This window comes from Populus euphratica, unplaced genomic scaffold (genome assembly GCF_000495115.2).
Source record: "Populus euphratica unplaced genomic scaffold, PopEup_1.0 scaffold207.1, whole genome shotgun sequence".
In the NCBI taxonomy this organism is placed as follows: Eukaryota; Viridiplantae; Streptophyta; class Magnoliopsida; order Malpighiales; family Salicaceae; genus Populus; species Populus euphratica.
In genome coordinates, this window is record NW_011500092.1 from 123,423 (window position 1) to 143,575 (window position 20,153).

General features: G+C 30.9%; 1 protein-coding gene and 1 long non-coding RNA gene across 4 annotated transcripts; one reads left to right on the forward strand and one right to left on the reverse strand.

The window, feature by feature from the left end:
* The first annotated feature begins 383 nt into the window (after window positions 1-383).
* On the forward strand, window positions 384-8,146 carry LOC105109156 (uncharacterized). 3 transcript variants are annotated; one of them, XM_011003767.1, is made up of 12 exons: window positions 384-675; window positions 764-971; window positions 1,040-1,165; window positions 1,257-1,421; window positions 2,406-2,535; window positions 2,689-2,730; window positions 3,077-3,415; window positions 3,545-3,587; window positions 4,660-4,737; window positions 6,032-6,281; window positions 6,598-6,857; window positions 7,292-8,146. In XM_011003767.1, exons 1-10 carry the CDS (start codon window positions 611-613, stop codon window positions 6,096-6,098), a joined length of 1,263 nt encoding a protein of 420 aa, XP_011002069.1. In that variant the 5' UTR covers window positions 384-610; the 3' UTR covers window positions 6,099-6,281; window positions 6,598-6,857; window positions 7,292-8,146. The 3 variants fall into 3 exon arrangements, with proteins under 3 accessions (XP_011002069.1, XP_011002067.1, XP_011002068.1); XM_011003765.1 differs by having other exon boundaries at window positions 6,032-6,857; XM_011003766.1 differs by having other exon boundaries at window positions 6,032-6,822; window positions 7,527-8,146.
* LOC105109155 (uncharacterized) lies at window positions 6,082-7,285 on the reverse strand. Its single transcript, XR_839178.1, has 2 exons — window positions 6,881-7,285; window positions 6,082-6,847 (listed from the first exon to the last, which is right to left on the reverse strand). It is a non-coding gene; the product is annotated as an uncharacterized LOC105109155 (long non-coding RNA).
* Window positions 8,147-20,153: the final 12,007 nt, after the last annotated feature.

Sequence of the window (20,153 nt, forward strand, 5' to 3'; positions counted from 1 at the left end):
TTTATAGATAATTTTTGAAATTTTAAACCTATTCAAAATACAAAAATCATTTTAATATCAATTTCAAGCAAATTTGTTATTAAAAATTTAAATGATTTCAATGAATAAATTTTCATTAAGAATTGAAAAATTTTATTTTATTTTTTATTTAGTCGTCTTATTCACATTATCTATCTATAAGTTTTAGCAATCTCAATTAAATTTATTAATTTTTAATTTTTTAGATATTTTTGGATAACTATTTTTTTGTCTGACTTGATTTTTAAATATTTAAATTTTTAGAGATTGATGTTGTATTTTTTTTATGGATTTTTTTTATAATAAAGTCACGAATTTTTTCTTTTCTTTAAAATACTTTAACAGCACTTGAACATCAATTTTTTACTTTACAAAAACTCAGCCAAGTGCACGGCGAAAACTGGCACGGCTACCGGCAAATTAAAATACGTGTTGTTTTTCACATTTACGAAATAAAAAAGATAAAAGATTGAATCGACTCCGAGCACGAGCAAGCCAGGGCCCCATCAGTTGCCGGCAAGCGAAGTCTATTTCTCTTTAATCCCCCTTCTCTCTGTCTTTTGTCGAGAGCAACTCATAAAATTGAGCAAAAATGGAGAGCAAGCGGAAGCGCTCTTTCCTTGAAGAAATCGAAGACACTGAATCTGAAAAATCCAAGTGAGCTGAAGTTATTATTTGGTTCTTCATATATATATATACAGTTTTTCCTCAGGTAATGATTTATTTATTTATTTTTAATTTGCAGGCAGAAGAAGGTTAGATTTCCTAAAGGTAAGAAGGTGAAGAGTGGAGATGAAATAGTGGACAGAAGCAAAGCTGGAGAAGAAGGTCCAAGTGAGAGGAAGGATCCTCGTCTAGCTGCCAAGGAACGTGCTATTCTTCGCAATGAAATTACTGCTCAAATTTTTAGTGAAGATACCAACGATCCCTCTGCTGCTGAAGTCGCTTATGAGGTATGGTTAGGGTTAGGGTTAGGGCTCTTTCTCAATTAATCTATGAAGGGGGATTTTTCTTTTCGCAGGAGAATGAGAACTTTGTTGAAGATGGCATTCAGATAGAACCATTTAATCTCGAGAAAGAGAGAGAAGAAGGTTATTTTGATGCAGAGGGCAATTTTGTTGAATATATCAATCAAAATGAAATCAAGGTTAAGCAAACTCTATCTTACTGTCTGTGTTCTTGTTTAAGACTAAAAAAGCATTGCTTTCAATCTTTGTGTGTGGATGGGTTCTTTGCAGGATGCGTGGCTGGATAGTATTCAAGTTGATCCAAGATATGCTGGGAAAAACTCTATGGTTAGAATTAATGAACATGATGACAAAGATGATGTCCGTGAACTTTCTTCCGAAGAAATTGGAGCAATGAAGAAGCGCATTGCCAACTTGCTTGAGCCAGGAGAAACAGTAAAATTGATTGAAGCTTGATTCTTTGATTTTTTTAGCCCTTTTGAAGTAGTTTATTCTTTCATAATTTAAGTTGTATTAGAGTTGTTCCACTTGATATGTCATGGATAAGTGTCCTGCTGTCATTGATTACTACTATGCAAGGACATGGTATTATTAAAAACACTAGTATATTGAACCTGAAGTCCAGGCTTAGAGTTGCATATGGTTAATTATCTATTTGTGAGTAATGCAAGATGGTTATGTAGGTTTTTTAGCAGGAAATTTCATGCAGGATAACTTTGAATTTGTATCCCATAAAGGTTTTTGCTTGTGGTGAACCAGAGATTCAGAGAGTTAGGGATTTTTGTCAGGGGTTTGAGTTTATAGGAGTAAGAGTTGTTAAGGGGCTTGGTTTAGAAGAAATTGGAGTTGTTCATTGTGAGTAGTAACCTGAGATATTGTAACAAGAAGATTTTGGAAGAAGAAAGGATGAGAATAATATTTAGAGAAAAGAGAGGGACGCACTCTTCGCAGGACTCGATCCATAATTACTCAAAACTCCATTATCAAAGCCCTAAATATTAGAATCTGTTTTATTTATAACGGCACCCAAATCCCCAATTATTCCAAGTAAAATAGGAAATAGATATCCAAATGGGCATAGATCTTATGTGATTAAAATTACTAGATAAACTGTTATGTTGAGAATTTAAAGTTGAATTAAATTAAAATAATTTATGAACTTCTTATTATTACTACTGGATTCCTGAATGATGCAGTCAAGGAGAGAGAAATTGAGAATTGGGGCTCCATTTTTTTCTTTTAAAACAATTTGTCTTTGGAAATATTTTAGATGAAAAGTATTTTCCTATGTTTGGTTATGTTAATGTAAACTACTTGAAAATACTTATTTGTTGTTTGGTGTGTAGAAAAATAAGTGCTAAGAAAGAAAAGAAAAGAAAAGAAAAGAATTGATTAGTGGAGGGGTCCCTTTGTTTACAGGTCTTACAAGCTTTGAGAAGGTTGAAAGGAAGATCAAATAAGAGCAAGGAAAAGATGCCGACTGAGACACAGCTTCTGTTTGACCAGCTAACTGAAGATGCCAACAAGTTGTTGGATCATGGCGAGTACAGTTAAGTGTTTTTGCCCCATCTCTCAAGGTTTCATTGAAGGGGAAAGTATACCTGAGTATTTATGATGTCCATTCAGTCTTCATTTTTGTTTGCTATGCCCCCCTGCTCCATTGTTTTGTCCACTCTTACTGATTTAATCATCCACTATGCAGATGTATATTATGACAAGCAAGAGGTTTTCAGGCGTGAGGCAGGTTGGTAATTTTCCTTTTACCTTATATATGTTACCAGTGATACTCTGTTCCAGTTCAACTTTTGAATAGAAGAATTGGGATATGGTTATGTAATCTGTTATAGTATGCAACAATTTGAGCTGTCCTATTGGATTGTCATTGAATATTTTCAGATGGTTAATTGAATTGACATCCACAAAAATGTGTTATCCATACATGTCACGAGGCATGGTTTCAGGATGATGAGTTTTAGAAAAGCTTCTATCTGCAAAAGTTTGCTTTCATCACGTCTTCATGGGCTTTTGCAAATGTGTGGAAATTATTTTTACGTGTTTATTGAATAATTATTTTTTGTAACGTTCTTTAGAAGGATATGAAAGGTTAGCTTTAGCTAGGGGAAAGGGCATGTCCATCAGTGATGTCTTGGAGGATTCTGATTTTAGGATGGAGAAGGACTTGTCATCTGGTGTGACTGATCGTGGTGCAGCCTCTTCAGTGCTCTCTGATATGGATGTGGGTACTTCAATCCCAAATGTATCTACTGCAGAAATCTCAGGCAATGACGGTAATGCATACGACATGTTTGAGGATGATGAGGACAATGCTATAGCTGTTGCATCATCTGACATTAGTAATTTGGTCCCTGGCACCAAGTCTAATGTAGCCTGTCAACCATCATCAGATGGTCTTAATGACATCTCTGGAAGTAAGCTTTTATAATTATCTGAGTATTGTAGAAGTTTTGAGATGAAATAATAATAGCTTAGTTAGTTGTACAGATGAAATAGCTACGCATCCCATGCTTGACTAATGCTTTTTATTGCTTGTTCTGCAGCTGGACCCTTGCAAAATGATTATGTCTATGATGAGAATTCTGGGTACTCTCTCCCTCCCCCCCCCTCTCTCCAGGCTTTTAAGTAAATTGCAATAAAACTTCTTGTAGTATTTTTTGTATCATTGATCTGTTTGCAACATGTTTTCTTGTTCTTGCTTGCTAATGTTCCTTAGTTATTTTAGTATAGATAACCTGAATTTTGGGTGTTGGTATTGGTTCAAAATTTATTGCCAAGCTTTTGAAGCTTATTGTTGTTGTCCGTCTCAAATATTGAAGTTGAAGAAAAGAATTTGTGCAATCAACTTCATTAATCATTTTGCTTCCATAATTGCTGTTGTTAGAGAGACAATCTGACAATATGGTGTGGTGTTAGTTCAAAATTCATAACCCAGCTTTCTAAGAAATGTTGTTGTATCTGTCCCAAATATTCAAGCCAAACTGTTTGTTAATTTCTTCTGAAGCAAGGTCTTCTATGTATTGACATTGTTTCATGATCAATATTGAAAATGAATGACAAGATTTGAGTTTGATCTGATACAGAAAAAGTGAAACAAGGTTTCTTAAAAGTGCATGTTTCAATGGAGTGAGAACTTTGTAATATTATATTGTAGAACTGTCAAAATAATTCTTATTTCGATAGACTAGGTATAGCTGTGTCAAATTACTTCTACAGCTGGTTCCTTTATCGTTTGATTCTCTTCTTATTTTTAAAGATGATCCCCTTTAGGCCCTTTAAGAGTATTGTGGGTAGACATTTTGATTGTTTTTATGGATGTTTGCAAGTAGTAAGGAACATCTTCAGTAAATCATATTTTAATTGACTTGTTTTGCAATTTTGAATTATTTTATCTCTTTCTGCTCTCGATGCTTTTGACTATTGATATATCCAAATTCATCATATTACAGATTTTAGTTATTTGGGCTAAAAAATCTTGTTTTCTTACAAATCTTACAGCTGCGGTTACATTGCAATAATTATCTACAATTTATCTGTCTTATCTTTCAATTTTTTATTTTTCCAGGGACATGGGGTAGCTGAAACTACAAAAACAATTTTGTTATATACGCTTAGGGTTTTCATAGAATTCAAACTAACATTAGATTCTCCATGTCAGGTACTACTACAGCAGCAGTTTGGGATATTATTATGACCCATCTACAGGACTGTTCTGCCAGGCAACATCAGGGCAATGGTAATTAAGTTGCAATTTCTTTTTTAATTTCATTTTACTTACAATATAAGAAAATCCCAACTTAATGAGTTGTTTGATTTATGATTTGGGTGTTGCTTTTTGCATGCCTTGTTTTGATATCCACGTGCAGGAAAGAAAAAGAAATAGATGCCCAGTTTGAAATTCAAGTGATTAACATATATAGATATAAATAGTTGGTAGTATAGGAACATAATGATGCCTTCAAGATTTGTGTATAACATCTCACATGTGATCTCTAACTAGTTTTACCCAAGGTGTACTTCTGAGATGCTCCAAAAGAAAAACAAAGTTGTAATTCTCACAGATGTCCTGTCTAAGGTTTTGTGTAGCCCATAACTGAAGATATTGCAATATAAAGAAGTTAGGTCATGCGTTATAAAGTTCGGTCATTGCTTCATATGACATATTAAGGCAAATGTCTCTATTCGTGTCAAGTTATGGAGATCTTTATTGCTGGTGTCTATTGGGTCTTTGAATGCCCTGTATTTCGTTGTGGGTATAAAATAGATTGCTAACATAATATATTTTCTTTGCGATAATGGCCTGAATAAAAATCTAGCAAGGTGGGAGTATTGCCAAGGGAAATCAAATGGGTCCATCCCACACTTGAAATGTTCCTAGAAAAGCAGATCCATGGTACCAGCATACCTACTGTTAGTATGTCCAAGCACATGAGAATGAGAATCAGGCCGGATTGGTTAAACTTCTTGAGATCACTTTCCTGCACTTCCTTTTTTTGGAGCAACTTAGATCACTGCCTCACTGCCTGATGAGAACCATGTCAAATTAAGATTGTAGAAGTGTTGTGCTCGTTAATTTCATCAGTCTGTGTAGTTTCAAAGCTATGTGCACATCATAAGCTTTTTTATGCAGCAGAAAGGTTTTCAGAGGATTTTTATAATAGGCCATGCGATTGTTTAAGAGGGTTTTCCAAATGATTTGCAATATAAATAGGAAGGTGTTTCACCATTCCTTTCTATGTTATCTTGTTATTGTTGTGTAGAGATTCCCTATGAATGTCAAATGTCCATGGGGAATAAAGAACCCAATGGATCTCCTCTCCAAAGCATGGGAGAGGAGGATGCACTTGGTTTTGTGTCCTACTTTTGAACCAAAACAGAAGGAAAAATGAAAACAGACTTCCCTCTTGAGTGTCGGGTGAATGGAATTTAGTTAAGTTGGTGGCAGTCATTAAATGAGATATCCACAGGCATGTGGTTGCAATAATACATGGCCCACAAGCTAATTGATTTTTCTTGCTTTTTATGGTCAGGTACTTATTCAACGAGGAAACTGGCACGTACAATGAAATTCATGAGGTTGCAACCAATGCAAACTAAAGGAACTGGTTTTGTTGCTTGTTTGAGGAGTTTGTACAGGTTTACAGAGGAAAAGTTGTGATATGTGAACTGATATAACAACTGTTCTCTATGCTAGTGAGCTAGCCTGACCCATGAAATGAGTTATCATTTTGAAAGACAAGCTAAAGTTTCTCGATTGTGAATGCTAATGAGGACTTGTAGGTATGTGGTGTTTTACCATTTGTGTTTAGAAGCCTATCATCTACAAAATCTTGATGTTTTATTGTGAAAAGGATAGGATGAAGCAAATTTATCCAAGCATCTGTTAGAAATTTCTCCCAACACTTCTGAAGATTGTTATTTCATTGATTGGGTTACTTTTCTTTGGCTTTGATATCCATTATTGAGGCACTATCTCTTTAGTTAGGAAGTTGTTTTGAATTTTCTAGTGCATTGTTTATTCTCGTTGGTTGATTCTTCTGGAATTGCAAATATAATTGGCACTGCCGCTTGTCATGAACTTTTTGTAATTATGCAGTTCGCTGCATACAAAGATTTCACATCGCTGCTTGATCTAGTCTTCACATTGAGCAGCATTACAGAGTGACCAAGAACCTAAAATCAGGGAAACCCTGCTAGTAGAAATTTTGAAGCTTTGGCGATTCAGAAATTGTGAACTATATCAACTTTTCTTGAGATATATTGGATGGTTGAACTTCCTGCTGCTAGAAATTGGCGAGTGAAGATCGGAAGATACTTGATTGTGAGTTGTTTCCCATGTTCTCTTTGTAAGACCATGTTCTTTATATATATATATATATATATATATATATAATACTGTGTCAGCAAATAGAATATATTAATATGTGCGTTTTGCATTTCCAATGGATTAGAACTTAGAATCCAAATGAAAGGAAAAAAAAATGCAGGGGAGGGAGAAAATCAACTTGGCTTGACATATTGTTCATCAAGAGGGTTTATTGTGTCATGGGGAATGAAGAATCCCAATCTGCACTTGCTTTTAATTCCAACTCTATTCAAAATCTGTGTTGATGTACAAGATGAAGCTAATTTGATCGTTCCATGAACCAAAAGGCTCTATCCAAGTAGAATTGTTTTAGTTCCTTTAGTGGGTTGTCAGTATAACATGTTTTCATTTGATAGTGTTATAAAGTCCAGCTTGACCTGGTGATATACCAACTTGAAACCTGGCTCGAGGTAGGTTTTATTAGTTTTTTTTTTTAAAAAAAAAAACTTGAGTTGGTTATTTGATTTGCAAGTTAACTCATTCATGACCTGAGACTTGGGCCAGGTTAATGATAGTAATTAGGTGATAATGGAATGGAAAACTTACCCTGCAAATTAAAGCTTCTAAATTCTATTAGTTATTCTAAATTTTATTCATGGAATCAACATTGATGGCTTTGATGTTGGCCATGATAGTTGTAACGGAGTTAAATTTGTTAGGGATATGTTGACAAAAACAGTGTTGAAACGACACATTGAACAGTGGCAACTCAAGGGACAGTGTCAAAATCAGCAACATCGACAAAATTGACAGTAGGGGTTGACGATGAGTCTAGATGATAGATAGTCCAAAGCTTGTTGAAAACACTACTAGAACAAATGACAACATGTATAAGCAATGACAGCATGTATGTACACTGATAGATTAGGTAGCAATGTACGTCTAACAATTCAGCAAGATATAGGTTGATGTGACGAATTCTGACTTGGACGACAAATATTTTAAAGCATGCAAGCACACCTATTTTGGCAGCACTTGAGTTGGTAGAATAGACAACTGGTTTGTTGGGTGGCAAGCCAAGGGAGATGCAATAGTTGGGGCAGTTATTAGCATTTGATTGTTCACAAAACTTGCATGTAGTCTTTATATAGTTTATATGTAAGTGTGTAGCATGTAAGTTCTATGAGTAGGTAAAATCATTGTGCATCGCATGCACAAATAAACTTGTGTATTCTTTTTGTTGAGATTAATAAAAGTTTGGGATTATTCTTATAATTCAACGTAAATAGACTTGTGTATTCTTTTCGTTGAGATTAATAAAATGTTGAGATTATTCTTAAAATTCAGTGTGTTAAACTGTGTATATCTTCTCTACTTTTGTATTTCCACTTGTGTTACAACATGGGATAGTGTGAGAGGAACTTTTTGGTAAGGGGAAACACTTAGTTGCTAGGTAAAGACAAGTGGTTCGACAAGGGGAAGGTTGAGTCTGGTGGGGGCTAAACTATCATATAGAAGCATAGATTTTGACGAGAAAGTCAACCTTGTGGCAATTAGTATTAGAGGATGGGATGTTTTGGACAAAACAACGAACAATACTTTGGGCAAGATAATAAACAGTTTTGTTGAAGCCATTGTGGGATAGCTTGCAAAACTGGTGGCTTTACATAATATGCCAAAGGGCATGAATGCGATTAGGAAGATATTGGAACTACTAGAGAACTTGATGGGGTTAATTTTTGAAGATGAAAATAGTTCGTTGAACAACAAATTAGAGTTGGCAATGGATGTCGTTGAAAAGGCTGATGGACAATATGTTGAATTTGAGACTGAAATTGGTTGAAAGTTGCAGGTTGTTGATGAAGAAATTGTTGTCTTGAAAGGGGTAGTGTCTAAGGCTATGGTCAGTGTTGGTTTTTCAAAGCTTAAGGTTCTAGAAACTAAGCTGTTTGGTGGGGCTAGGAGTTCCAAAGAGTTGGAAAATTTTGTGTGGGACTTGAAACACTATTTTAGCGTGGCCAAGATCAACATTGATGAACGAGTTGACATCGTGATGATGTATTTGTTGGGCGATGCAAAGTTATAGTGGTAGACAAGGTCCAGGAGGACTTACATGTTAGGAAACCAAATGTGGAGACATGAGAGGGTCTGGAATAGAAGATAAATGAACAGTTTTTGCCCAACAATACGTCCTGGATTCTGAGAGAAGACTTGAAAAGGTTGAGGCATGACAGTTCAATAAGAGATTACGTGAAGAGATTCAGCTATTGGATTCTGGATATTGACAACGTGTCTAAGGAGAACAATTGGTTCAACTTTTTGTCTAGACTTCAACTGCAGGCACAGTTGGAGTTGAGGAGGAGGAAGATTCCGGACTTGTCTCTGGCCATCATTGTTGTCAATGGACTGGCAGACTTGAGAGTAGAGGCCAGTGAAGGGACTGCTGGAACTTCTGAGTTCTTGTCAAAGCTTAAGGGGAAGAAGGATGAGACAAAAATGAAGAAATTTCGTTAAGTGTAATAAAGCTAATGAGTGCCTAGAAGCACTTGAAAGAGGTTAATTATTGTTCATTAACTTTGGAGGGAGAATATTGTAGTTATCGCTCATTTAAAGTCACTGTCCAGAAATTAAATATACTGAAAACATATTTGTATCTTTCTCGAAGAGTTTGTTACATCTTCCCATTCTTTTAATAATATTTTGCTTTGAACTTTTATTTGTAACTCCTCCCACCTTCTTTTATTTAGAACTGATTTTTATCAACAATAAAAGTAAAGATTGCTAAAAAAAAATTATAAGCCTATCTAATTAACAATAAAATTCAGTTTTTATTCTAAAAATTTAGTGTTGAATTTTGCTTTTTTCTTTAAATACTAAATTTTTTAGAGTTTGGAAAATTAATAAGAAAAATATTAATGTATTTTAAAGTGACATGTTTTGTAACATGTTGCTCCATTTTTAGAGTTTAGTAAAACATTTTTAAATAGTTGTGGGGTGAGGGTTTTTTTTTTTTTTTCCTAAGAGTTTGGATTCAAGGTGAGTACTAATAAGGGTATATTTGCTATTAAAAAAGAACATTACTAGCACGATTTTCGTGCAGTGTGTAGTTTAATAATTATATAGAAACAAATTTCACGTGAAAGAATTCTTAGAATTTGTTGAAATAGCTATAATATGGAAAATTTTATAGTGCGCAATGGTGTAATTAAATGAGTAATTATTGTCACTTATTTTTTTGGTCAACTTAATAGATGATGAAAGATAAAAACACATTTGAATTTACTAAAAATGATAATAATATTTTTATATATAGTAAAAAAGTTATTTTTTAATCTTTTAGAGTAACTAAAAGTAAGTATTAGTAGTTATAGATGAAAAGTTACTCTAAACGCAAGTATTAGTGGTTACTCTAAAAGTTCTCGCTTTAATGCTCCTTAGCGGGTGCTCCAAAACCCATTTTAGGTAGCTCCTCCAAGCACCACAAATATCCAATCGTGTCCTTCTCCTGCTCCTTCAATTTTTGCATGGACTGGCCTTACGTCACTGGGCCAAAATATTTTTTCCTGTATTTAAGTGCTGTAAGTATTTTCTTTTCTAAAAAAACTTGAGACCCTGGATATAGATCCGGTTTGGTTAAATAAATTGATTTTATCTAATTTAAATTATAATAAAAAATAAAAATAATATCAAATAAAAAAATAATTAACATAGCTTGGAAGAAACTTTTTTTAGAAGAGAAATCGTGTAGCTCATTTCTTAACTAATTAAATACAAAACAATAAAATTACATAAATAAAAAAAAATTTGGCTCAAGTCAACTTGAATTAGAATGAAAAACTTGTAACTTTAGCAATAAAGGTTAAGTCAACTTGAAGTAATTCGTCAAATTCATGAACCAAGTCAAAATTTGATAGAAAAGAAAATGACAAAAACTGCATTTTAAAAAATCTAATGAAATTGGAAAAGAAAATATATAAAATAAAATGATGTTAGCCTGAGTTAACTTTTAAAACTTATAATCCAAATCATTATATCTAAAAAAACTCATGAAGTCCAATTCCTAACCAATCAAATGTTAAAAGGTGAAATTGAAAAAAAAAACTCAATTATACAGAAGGATCCAAAATAAAAAATAACAATTAAAGAATAAAGGTCAAAATTAAAATAAAAAATAAATTAAAGGACAACTATAATTTTTTTATTAAAGGGTTAAACTAGAAAGAAAAATCAATTTAATAAAAAGACAAAAAATCAAAAGAACGAGGATTAAATTAAAAATATAAAAAAATAAACTGGAGTTGAATGATGAAATTAAAAATAAATTAAGAATTTACAAAAAAAACCAAGAAAAAAAAACAAAATAATAAGGACTGAAGTTGAAATGTCAATAAATAAGAGAACAACTCTAAACTTTTAATGGTTAGCGTGAATTTTGAGAGAAGAAGAGAGAAAAGAGAAAAAAATCATCGTTGACGACAAACTATCTTACCATTGCTGCCAAGCATTGCTATACTAGGAAGAAGGCATCGTGATGATTCCAATGATAAAATAGAAGGGAAATTTTTATTATCAATAGATATTGTGTATGCCAACCACCTTTTCATTTAAATAATATTTGGTATTTATTAAAAGACCATAATGTTATCATTCAATTTGATAACAAAAAAAAAACAAGATGAAAAAACCCCTCATTGCAAGTTTAAGACTTTTTTATATATATATTTAAGAGTAATTGAGTCATTTTACTTTAGTTAAAAAAGTGAAAAGACAACAAAGACCCTAGATGTCGAGTTTAAAATTTGTGCCTTTAAAATTAATTTAGTCATTTGACTTTTCTTAAAAAAAAAAGATAATTCTACTTGTGAAATAACAAATGAATATTATGAAATGATTGAATTACCATCAACACCAAAGCCATTGAAATTTTAAGGAAAGGTAAACTGGTAATTATATCATTTTAGTGAATAGCGATTTATGTTTATGTCTAGATGTACAATGAATTTCCCTTTTTTTTTAGTCTTTTTATTATACACACTTCAAATAATAATTTATTACGCAACTGGTTTTAAACAAAACACAAAATTAAATTACACCTACCTAGTGCCAAGAACAAGTGGTGGTTAAAAAATTAAAAACTAAAAATTTGATTTGTTTAAAATAATAATAAATTAAAAATCTATGTTCTAACTTGTATAGAATTAGAAAACATATGCTTTGAAAGATAAAAAAAAATTGTTTTCTAACTTTTGAAAAAGAAATTTATTTTTATTTATTTTGTAGTTTCATTTATTTTAAAATTAGATTATCTCAAGATATTTATTTCAAGTGAGCTGAGCTAATAAGATAAATTAAGCGAATATGCATCATGAACTTTGTATTATGCACATCCCTTATATGAGCTATATAAAATCAATAAAGAAATATAATATGAAATAGAAAACAAAAACAAAGAAATCAAAAGACATCAAACTCTATTTGTATTGTATTCGAGTTGAATCTTGTATGTTCCCACCCTTCAACTTCTCTAAACTAAATTTTTCTTTAAAGTCTTTTATGCAATTAATTTATCATTTTAAATCTATATCAAGTATTCATTTTTTGACCAAGAGGACATGCATTATGGACAAATAAAAAAAGAAAGAGGATATGATCATCATTTAAAAACGCACAAAATTTGTATTATCTTGGGGTTATGATCAAAGAAACACTTTTAAAATTACGTCACATGGTTTCTTTGTAACGCTTAGACTTAAATGGATATGATCCTTAAGCAAGAAAGTGATTTTCAAACAAAAACTGGCATTGATCGAGTTTGCAAAGTCCTTGATAACAAAGACATTGACACTTCTTACAAGTTGTTATTAAAAAGTTGAGTAGTTAGAGAGCAATGTAATGGATCCTATGAGAGATAATAAACTTACTTTTTAAAATTTCTTAAAAGATTTTATACCATAAGTATTATAAAGAGAGAGAGAATTGTTAATATGATAGAAGAATAGTCGGATTAGGATATTAAGGTCCTATTTTTTTTTTCTATTCAAAGACCAACTCCTTGTTTCTGTGTTTTCACATCGAGAATTTCTTGCAGATGAAAAGATGTCAAAGGAGCTTCCTACTTCCCAAACAAATCCTCCTACATCTATATATAAATGCTGGTTTATCAAGAATATGCAAGAAAAGCACTTTGAATTGTTGATTCATTACGGGAGATGGCTTAGAACCAAGAGTTCAATATCTAATGGATTTTTTCATTCTAATTCTTTATCCGAGAGTTATCAGTATTTATAAAATCTGCTCCTATTTAATGAAAGGCTATTGGATCAAATGACAAAGGCATTGTTAAGAAAAAGATGGCCTTTCCTAGATGAAATGAAAATTGGATTCATGTAATAAAAGAAAGGTTTCCTATTCTTAACTTGAAAGATATGTGGCTATGAAATAGGGATTAAGAGGAACAAAATTGATTGAGTTGTAGAGTCATGAAAACACCTCCTTCTTCCATTTTTTGGACACGGAACAATATATTAGTGCTGAAATATGGAAGAATTGAAATGTTAGATCAAAACACTATGTATGGATGATATGAACTACTTAAATAAGAATTCTTGAATAGCGAGCAACCAGAGCAATTCCTCACTACATCAAAAAATTTCCATTAATGAAATATGTAAATCCATTGGAAAAATAAAAAATTATTATGTTGGATGAAATGAGGGTTGTTGTTATCTACTTTAATAATGAATTGTTGGTTTAACTGAATAACTAAATAAAATAAATAGAACCTTCTCTTCATCTCAAGTTGATGGATCTTTTCAATTGGAAGATCCCCTAACAAATTCTAAAGAGTTGAAAAAGGTGAAAAATTGGATCTATGTCCAACGGATCGCACCTACTAAGAAAAAGTCTTTTGTTTTGGTTTGACCAGTACTCATATATGAAAAAGGGGACGGTATAAATTTAGAAAGACTTTTTTCGTTGGATTTATTGCAACAAAAAGAGAATTTGAAATTTCAAATTGTCAATTATATTCTTTATGGAAATGGTAAATCAATTCAAGGAATTTCTAACACAAGTATTCAATTAGTTCATACTTGTTTAGTGTTGAATTGGAACCAAGACAAAAAAAAAAGTTCTTCTATTAAAGAGGCTTGTGTTTATTTTGTTAAAGTATAAATGGTCTGATTCATGATTTCCTAAAAATCCACTAACCCCTCAATTTAAGATCCAATTCAAGATTTTCCTTGGGAGGTGTCAGGAAAGAATTGGAATGTAATAATATCGATTCATATAAATAGAGAAGAAAAGGTTCTCTATTGATTCAAATGCTATAAGGGGTAGGAAAAGAGGAAAAAATTAAAATTTCATATAGTACTTTTGATCGAAAAATCAATCTAATTTATCTCGTACCCTTTGCTCAATGAGAAAGTGGGTTAGGTTCTAGATGATCAAACCTATGGGAATTAAGGAATGACAAGAGGGAATAAAAAAAGAAAAAAGAGGGAAAAATAATAAATAAATAAAGGGAAAAATAATAAATAAATAAATAATAAAGAAGAGCCCATATTCCAAATGAACAAATTCAAACTTGAAAAAAATCTTTTTGAATCTTAAAGAATGAGAGGCAAAAAGAGATGGGAAACATTCTTAATATCATTTGATTGAATAGTTAACCCAGCTACTTGTTTAAATAAACACTCCACTTCAAAAGCAAACAAGAGATAACAAAATTCAATCCTTCACTAAGATTTTCAATAGTTGTCCTGAATTCAAGTTGATTATGTTTCACCCCTTCCTCTGACAAGACAGACTGAAGAAAGGCTTAATAGATAGAAAGTTGAGGTTAAAACCAAACTTGATCAAAATTAGAAGAATTAATTTAGTTTATAGACTTAATTAAACTTCTAACATGTTTTGTTAACTTAATTAAAGCAAAATTTAAGTTTGAAAGTTAATTTGGTGAAAATTGAAAGAATTAATTAAGTTTAAATACTTTATTAAACTTCAAATGAGTTTTGTGGATTCAATTAATGACTCAATTGAGGAAAAATTAATAAGAGAGGCCTAATTTGAGATAATTTGCAATAAATGAAAGATAAGAGAATTGAGGACTACATTGAATAAACTAGAGACTGATGAAAACTTTATAAAAAACACTGAAATTCAAAGGTCCAAATGAAGAAGCCTAAGGGTGAAACTGAATGAAAAATTTAGAAGAAAAAAACCCTAATTTTCCCCTACTAGATAACAAGTCATTTGTCTTTTAAGCTTAAACCTTGAATGACATGTCATTCAATAACTATTCATTATTAACTTCCTATATAAAACAAAAACAAAACAAAGGTTGTTTAAATTCCCACCTTTCATCCTTAATTCCTCCCTTACCTTTTCATCACTCCATACAAATCTCAAGCTAACTTATACCTTGATACTTATACTTTTCTCTAAGCTAAAATTACAGTCCTGATTGCACTAAAAACACTTACAAATTCGCTACCTAACACTACTCCACTTGTTAAACACAATCTTGTGTCCTTTATTTTTTAGTTATAGAATATGACAAGTGTTTGTCCTTAACTTTAATTCATGGCCAATATCTATCCCTAACAGTAAGGGTTTAAAATGACCTAGCTCACTAGCTCTAGATCCTTCCCATTTGTCCTATAAAATATCTCAAAAAACCTAAACACAATCATAAACATCATCTCTCAACCATGACCGCAACATTATTTTCCTTAATTTTTCCAGCCTAAAACAACCCTTGAATCATCACAAAACAACCCCCCACCAAAACACTTTTTTAAAAGGAAAAAAAAAAACAAGATAAATTTTGTGACCTTTCAAGCTGAAAAGAAAAATAAAAGAATAAAACAATAACTCTCTTTTTCGAAACAAAAAAATATGACTTGTCTTCTCTCAAACAAGTTGCAACTTTTTTAGGCCTTACACCACTACAACAAGCACCACAACAATAAAGCAATATCCACTCTTTTTTCTCCACTTGCAGCATTTATACCAGTAGACTTCTCTAGCCAAAAGCAACAATAACACTTTTATCAAATAAAAGCAGTAGTAGATCCCTCAAGCTAATTATAGCAACCATTCTAATCGAGAGCAACAAAAAATCCAGTTCGAACTGAGAGCAGCTATTTGGACTATTTCAGTTCATCCTTATAACAAATCAGTGCAGCTTTTTAGTAGCATACTATCTAGTTTTACACTATCAAACACAACTATCAACTCAATCATTAGATCATGTTGAAGTTTTCATAAGAGTTTTTAGACATTATTCTATGTTGGGTTAAAATTTTAGATCAATTAAAGTTTAGGAAGGCCTTGTGATATAAGTTATAAAAGACTATATGAATTTTGTTATTTATTTATTTTTGACTTGTGGACTTTGTATTTGACAAGGATGTGACAACTTGTTTTAAAATCTTTTTAGTTGTACAAGGATTTTTAATGGGTGCACTATAATTTTCAAGTATGGCAAGGATTCATTAATGTTTCAAAATCTTTTTCTTACAAGTATTTTTTATTCATCCTAGCTACACAAGGAAATAAAAGCTGGTGGTATTTAATGATAAATTGGTTAGCTTATTTTAAGGAGTTTTATAATCCTACAAGGAAAGTTAAAGGAAAGAAACAAAGGTTTCTATGTTTTGAAATGATTCTTTAAAACTACAATTAATTATCCTAAACAAACAAGAAAACTAAAGGGGAGGCAACTTCAACAATTAATTTCCTAGCTTATTTTGGATATATAAAGGTGGCAACAAAGATCTTAGTGTTTCTATGATGAAACTTTTGTTCATGATATTATTTAGACTAGAAAATTTATATATTTGATGTTATTTTGTTTAATTAGGTGCAACAACTTTAGTTTATAATTCAAATTTTGTTATTTTGTTATTATTTTCTTCATGTTTCGGCTTAATTAACATACTTTGAGTTTATTGTAAGTGGGTAAATATTAGCTCACAAGTTTTGGATCCACTAGTGTTATTAGTTAAACTATTATATAAAGTTTTGTAAATTGAAATTATCAACAGATATGGATTTATAAAATAAATTTGTGTTTTATATGATGCAACATGTTTTCTTTATTAAGACAAAGAAAAAATTTGACTTATTGAAAACCAACTGACTTTATAGTATCTTTCTTATAATTCTCATTCTCAAATCGATATTCATAGGATGGGGGGTTCTTATTCAAATAGTACTAGTGTCTTAGAATAAGTTTCTATTATGTCATATTTTATTATACTTGTTTTGGTTTTTTGAGATTTGTTGAATCTTGTTATGTGAGCACGTGATCATGAGGTTCACATTATTATCCTTGAGCATCAGTCTTTATTATAACCAAGAATATTGTCAAGTATAACACTTTACCTTTCTATAAATGCATTATAGTGATAAAGTTAGTTTACCTTCTTAATATGTTTTTGGTTCACTGTTAAATATATTAGTTTGTCTCCATAAGTTATTTATAAGTCAAGCTTCAAGTTCTATTTGATTAGTATGCACAATTGATTTGAATATTATTTTATTCTCTATTTCTTATTGAAATCAATTATAGGGAAAGTTATTGAAAAAATAACATGTTTGATATGTTACATGTATAACATTGCTTCTTTATTTTGTTCATGGGTTAGGCTTTATTTTTTTTAGCTTTTTTTTTTTGTGGATTTGGCTGGCCTCTCTCCAATTTAAAAATATTTTTTACTTGTTTTAACATGGGCTAGACTATAACATAAATATGTGTGATATACAACCCGAGCTACATGGGCTAAGCTTTGAAAGGCATAAGGCCATGTTTGGCTTGACAAAACTTTGCCAAAGAAAAAATCATTTTTTTGGGTCTTTAAGTCTTGTTTGACAAACAAGCCCTAAGAAAAATTCTAAACCTTGTATTTTTATTTTTTTTGTAATGTTTTGTTAAATATGATATAAGTCTAATTTTAATAAATACTCAAAGTTTTGGAAGATCATATTGTAATTAGTTTTTTTCACATTATTTTTACCCTTTAATATTTAATATTTGAAATTTTGACATATAGGTGAAGCATTTTTCCAATATTAAATAAACTTGTTTATTTATGTAAAAACAACAAAAATCTTTCTTTTGAAAATAAAATTTTATCTTAAATTGCATATAGTTAAGTTCTCAAATAAAAATCATATTTGAATAAGAAAAATACATCGCATAATTTAATATTTATTTAATATAAAAAATTCATGAAAAATAATTTTGTTTTTATCTTTAAACTTATCTTTAAATTTAATAACAACGTAATTAAATCCATGAGAGCTTAGCCTATATTTCTATAACACAAAAAAAAAACTAATTTGTTTATTAAGGATTATGAACTTATACATAAAATGCATTCTTGATATTAAAAAAAATAAAAAAAAATATTTTTGGACTTTAGAATGATTAAACTTGACTTATAAAGTCATGGTCCACTCTAATGATATGGACTTACTTTTAACTAATAGATTGACTAATAGTTAGAAAAACACAAAAGTGTTTTAGTAATTAAATAAATAAACAATGCAACTTACCTAAGGTAGGATGTACTATGGATGATATTATTATCTCTATACACAACTAGTTTTCTTATCTAAACTCTAAAAACTAATTAGGGTTTTTAGTGACCAAAATATTAGGTGGCGACTCCAAACCTTTTTAATTGATAAAGGTAAAAAATTTCTTATTTCTTCAACTCGCACCTAAATATCCTGATCTGGAAAGTGATCACCACGATGACGCACATGTGCGACATATCTCTTTTTAAACTTATCATACTTGGCTTTCTTGTTAAACTATCAAAGTCTCCTCAACAAGAAATGTGTAACATGTATAAGAACAACACTATATACAACCTTATAGTTAATGAAAACAAAACATGTTTAGTCATCCTAACTTCTCCACATTCATTCAGCCACTGAAGTTTATATGGCTTAACATGCTTAGATGTTTTCAAGTTCAACTTTTTAACCAAAATTGAGCTAGCAATATTAATACAACTTATTATCAATATATCACCTAGTATAAAAGTTATTCTCTATTTGTTACTCTACATCCTCTTCACAAACTTGAACACTTAAATATCTTTTTATATCCAAGAATTCCCCTTACACAACAAAATCCACATCACTACAATCATCAAGATTTGACATCTCCTCCAAATCATCATCACTAGCCGATTCCACCTCACCATCATCTTTTATAACCATAATTCTTTATTTAGACATTCATATGCATAATGCATAAGCCCTTAACATCGAAAACACCTTATCTCTCATTTATGCTTTGGCTGAGAAATATTTTTTCCTTTTTCCTCTCATGTCAGAAATTGCTTTCTAATAAAGAAAGGTTTGGCTACTTTAAGTGACTAGGCTACTTTAGGTGTAGTCATTGGTTTCACTTGTATATTACCTTCTCTCCTAAAATTCAACTTACAACCCAAAGAGAAACTCAAATATCCATCAAGTTTTGCATTACCCTTTCTCCTCAACTGTTTCTCCACTTTTATATCCATGTGTACCATATCCTTAATTTTCATATAATGTTGTAATTCCATCAAATTAACAATATCTTTATTTAATCTATTGAAAAACATAGCTATTGCGCCTTCTCTATCCTTGAAAACATTAGCTTTAATCATAGTTACTTTCATCTCTTTAAAGTACTAATTTACACTCCTAAAAGCCTAAGATAAGTTTTCAATTCATTATAAATCTCTCTATAATAGTGAGTAGATAAAAAAAAAAAACCTTTTCCTTGGAATTGTCTTTATCTCATCCCAAATTTCTATTGGTCTTTCTCTATTATACCTTCTACTTATAACAAGTTGATCCCACTTACTAATTTCATAATCAGTGAATTCAACCACAATTAATTTAACTTTTTCTTTCTTTTAAATGCATATAGAAATTAAATGCAAACTCCTTTTTTTTTTCTCAATGCAAATAAGCATATATATATATATAACTCTTTCTCTAAAACCTAAAATTTTGAGTTTAACACTATGTAAATTATAATCTAAACCATCATGCTCCTCAAAAATCCTACCCTAGCCGAATATATTAGTTGGTAATGACGTACCTCCCATTCTCCTTCTAGACCGTGACTTATACATAGGACTTTGTTGTATTCAAAATTTTCTATCATAATTAATCGCATCCTCCTTTTCTTCTTCAAAATTATAACCCACTGATTAGTACTTAAAAGTGCATTTTTGTCATAGTTTTATATCATCATTTTGCACTTGAAGTATCAATAACTCCTTAACTAAAGCATGTTTTATAATAATATATCTAAAAATATAAGATACCTTTAATTT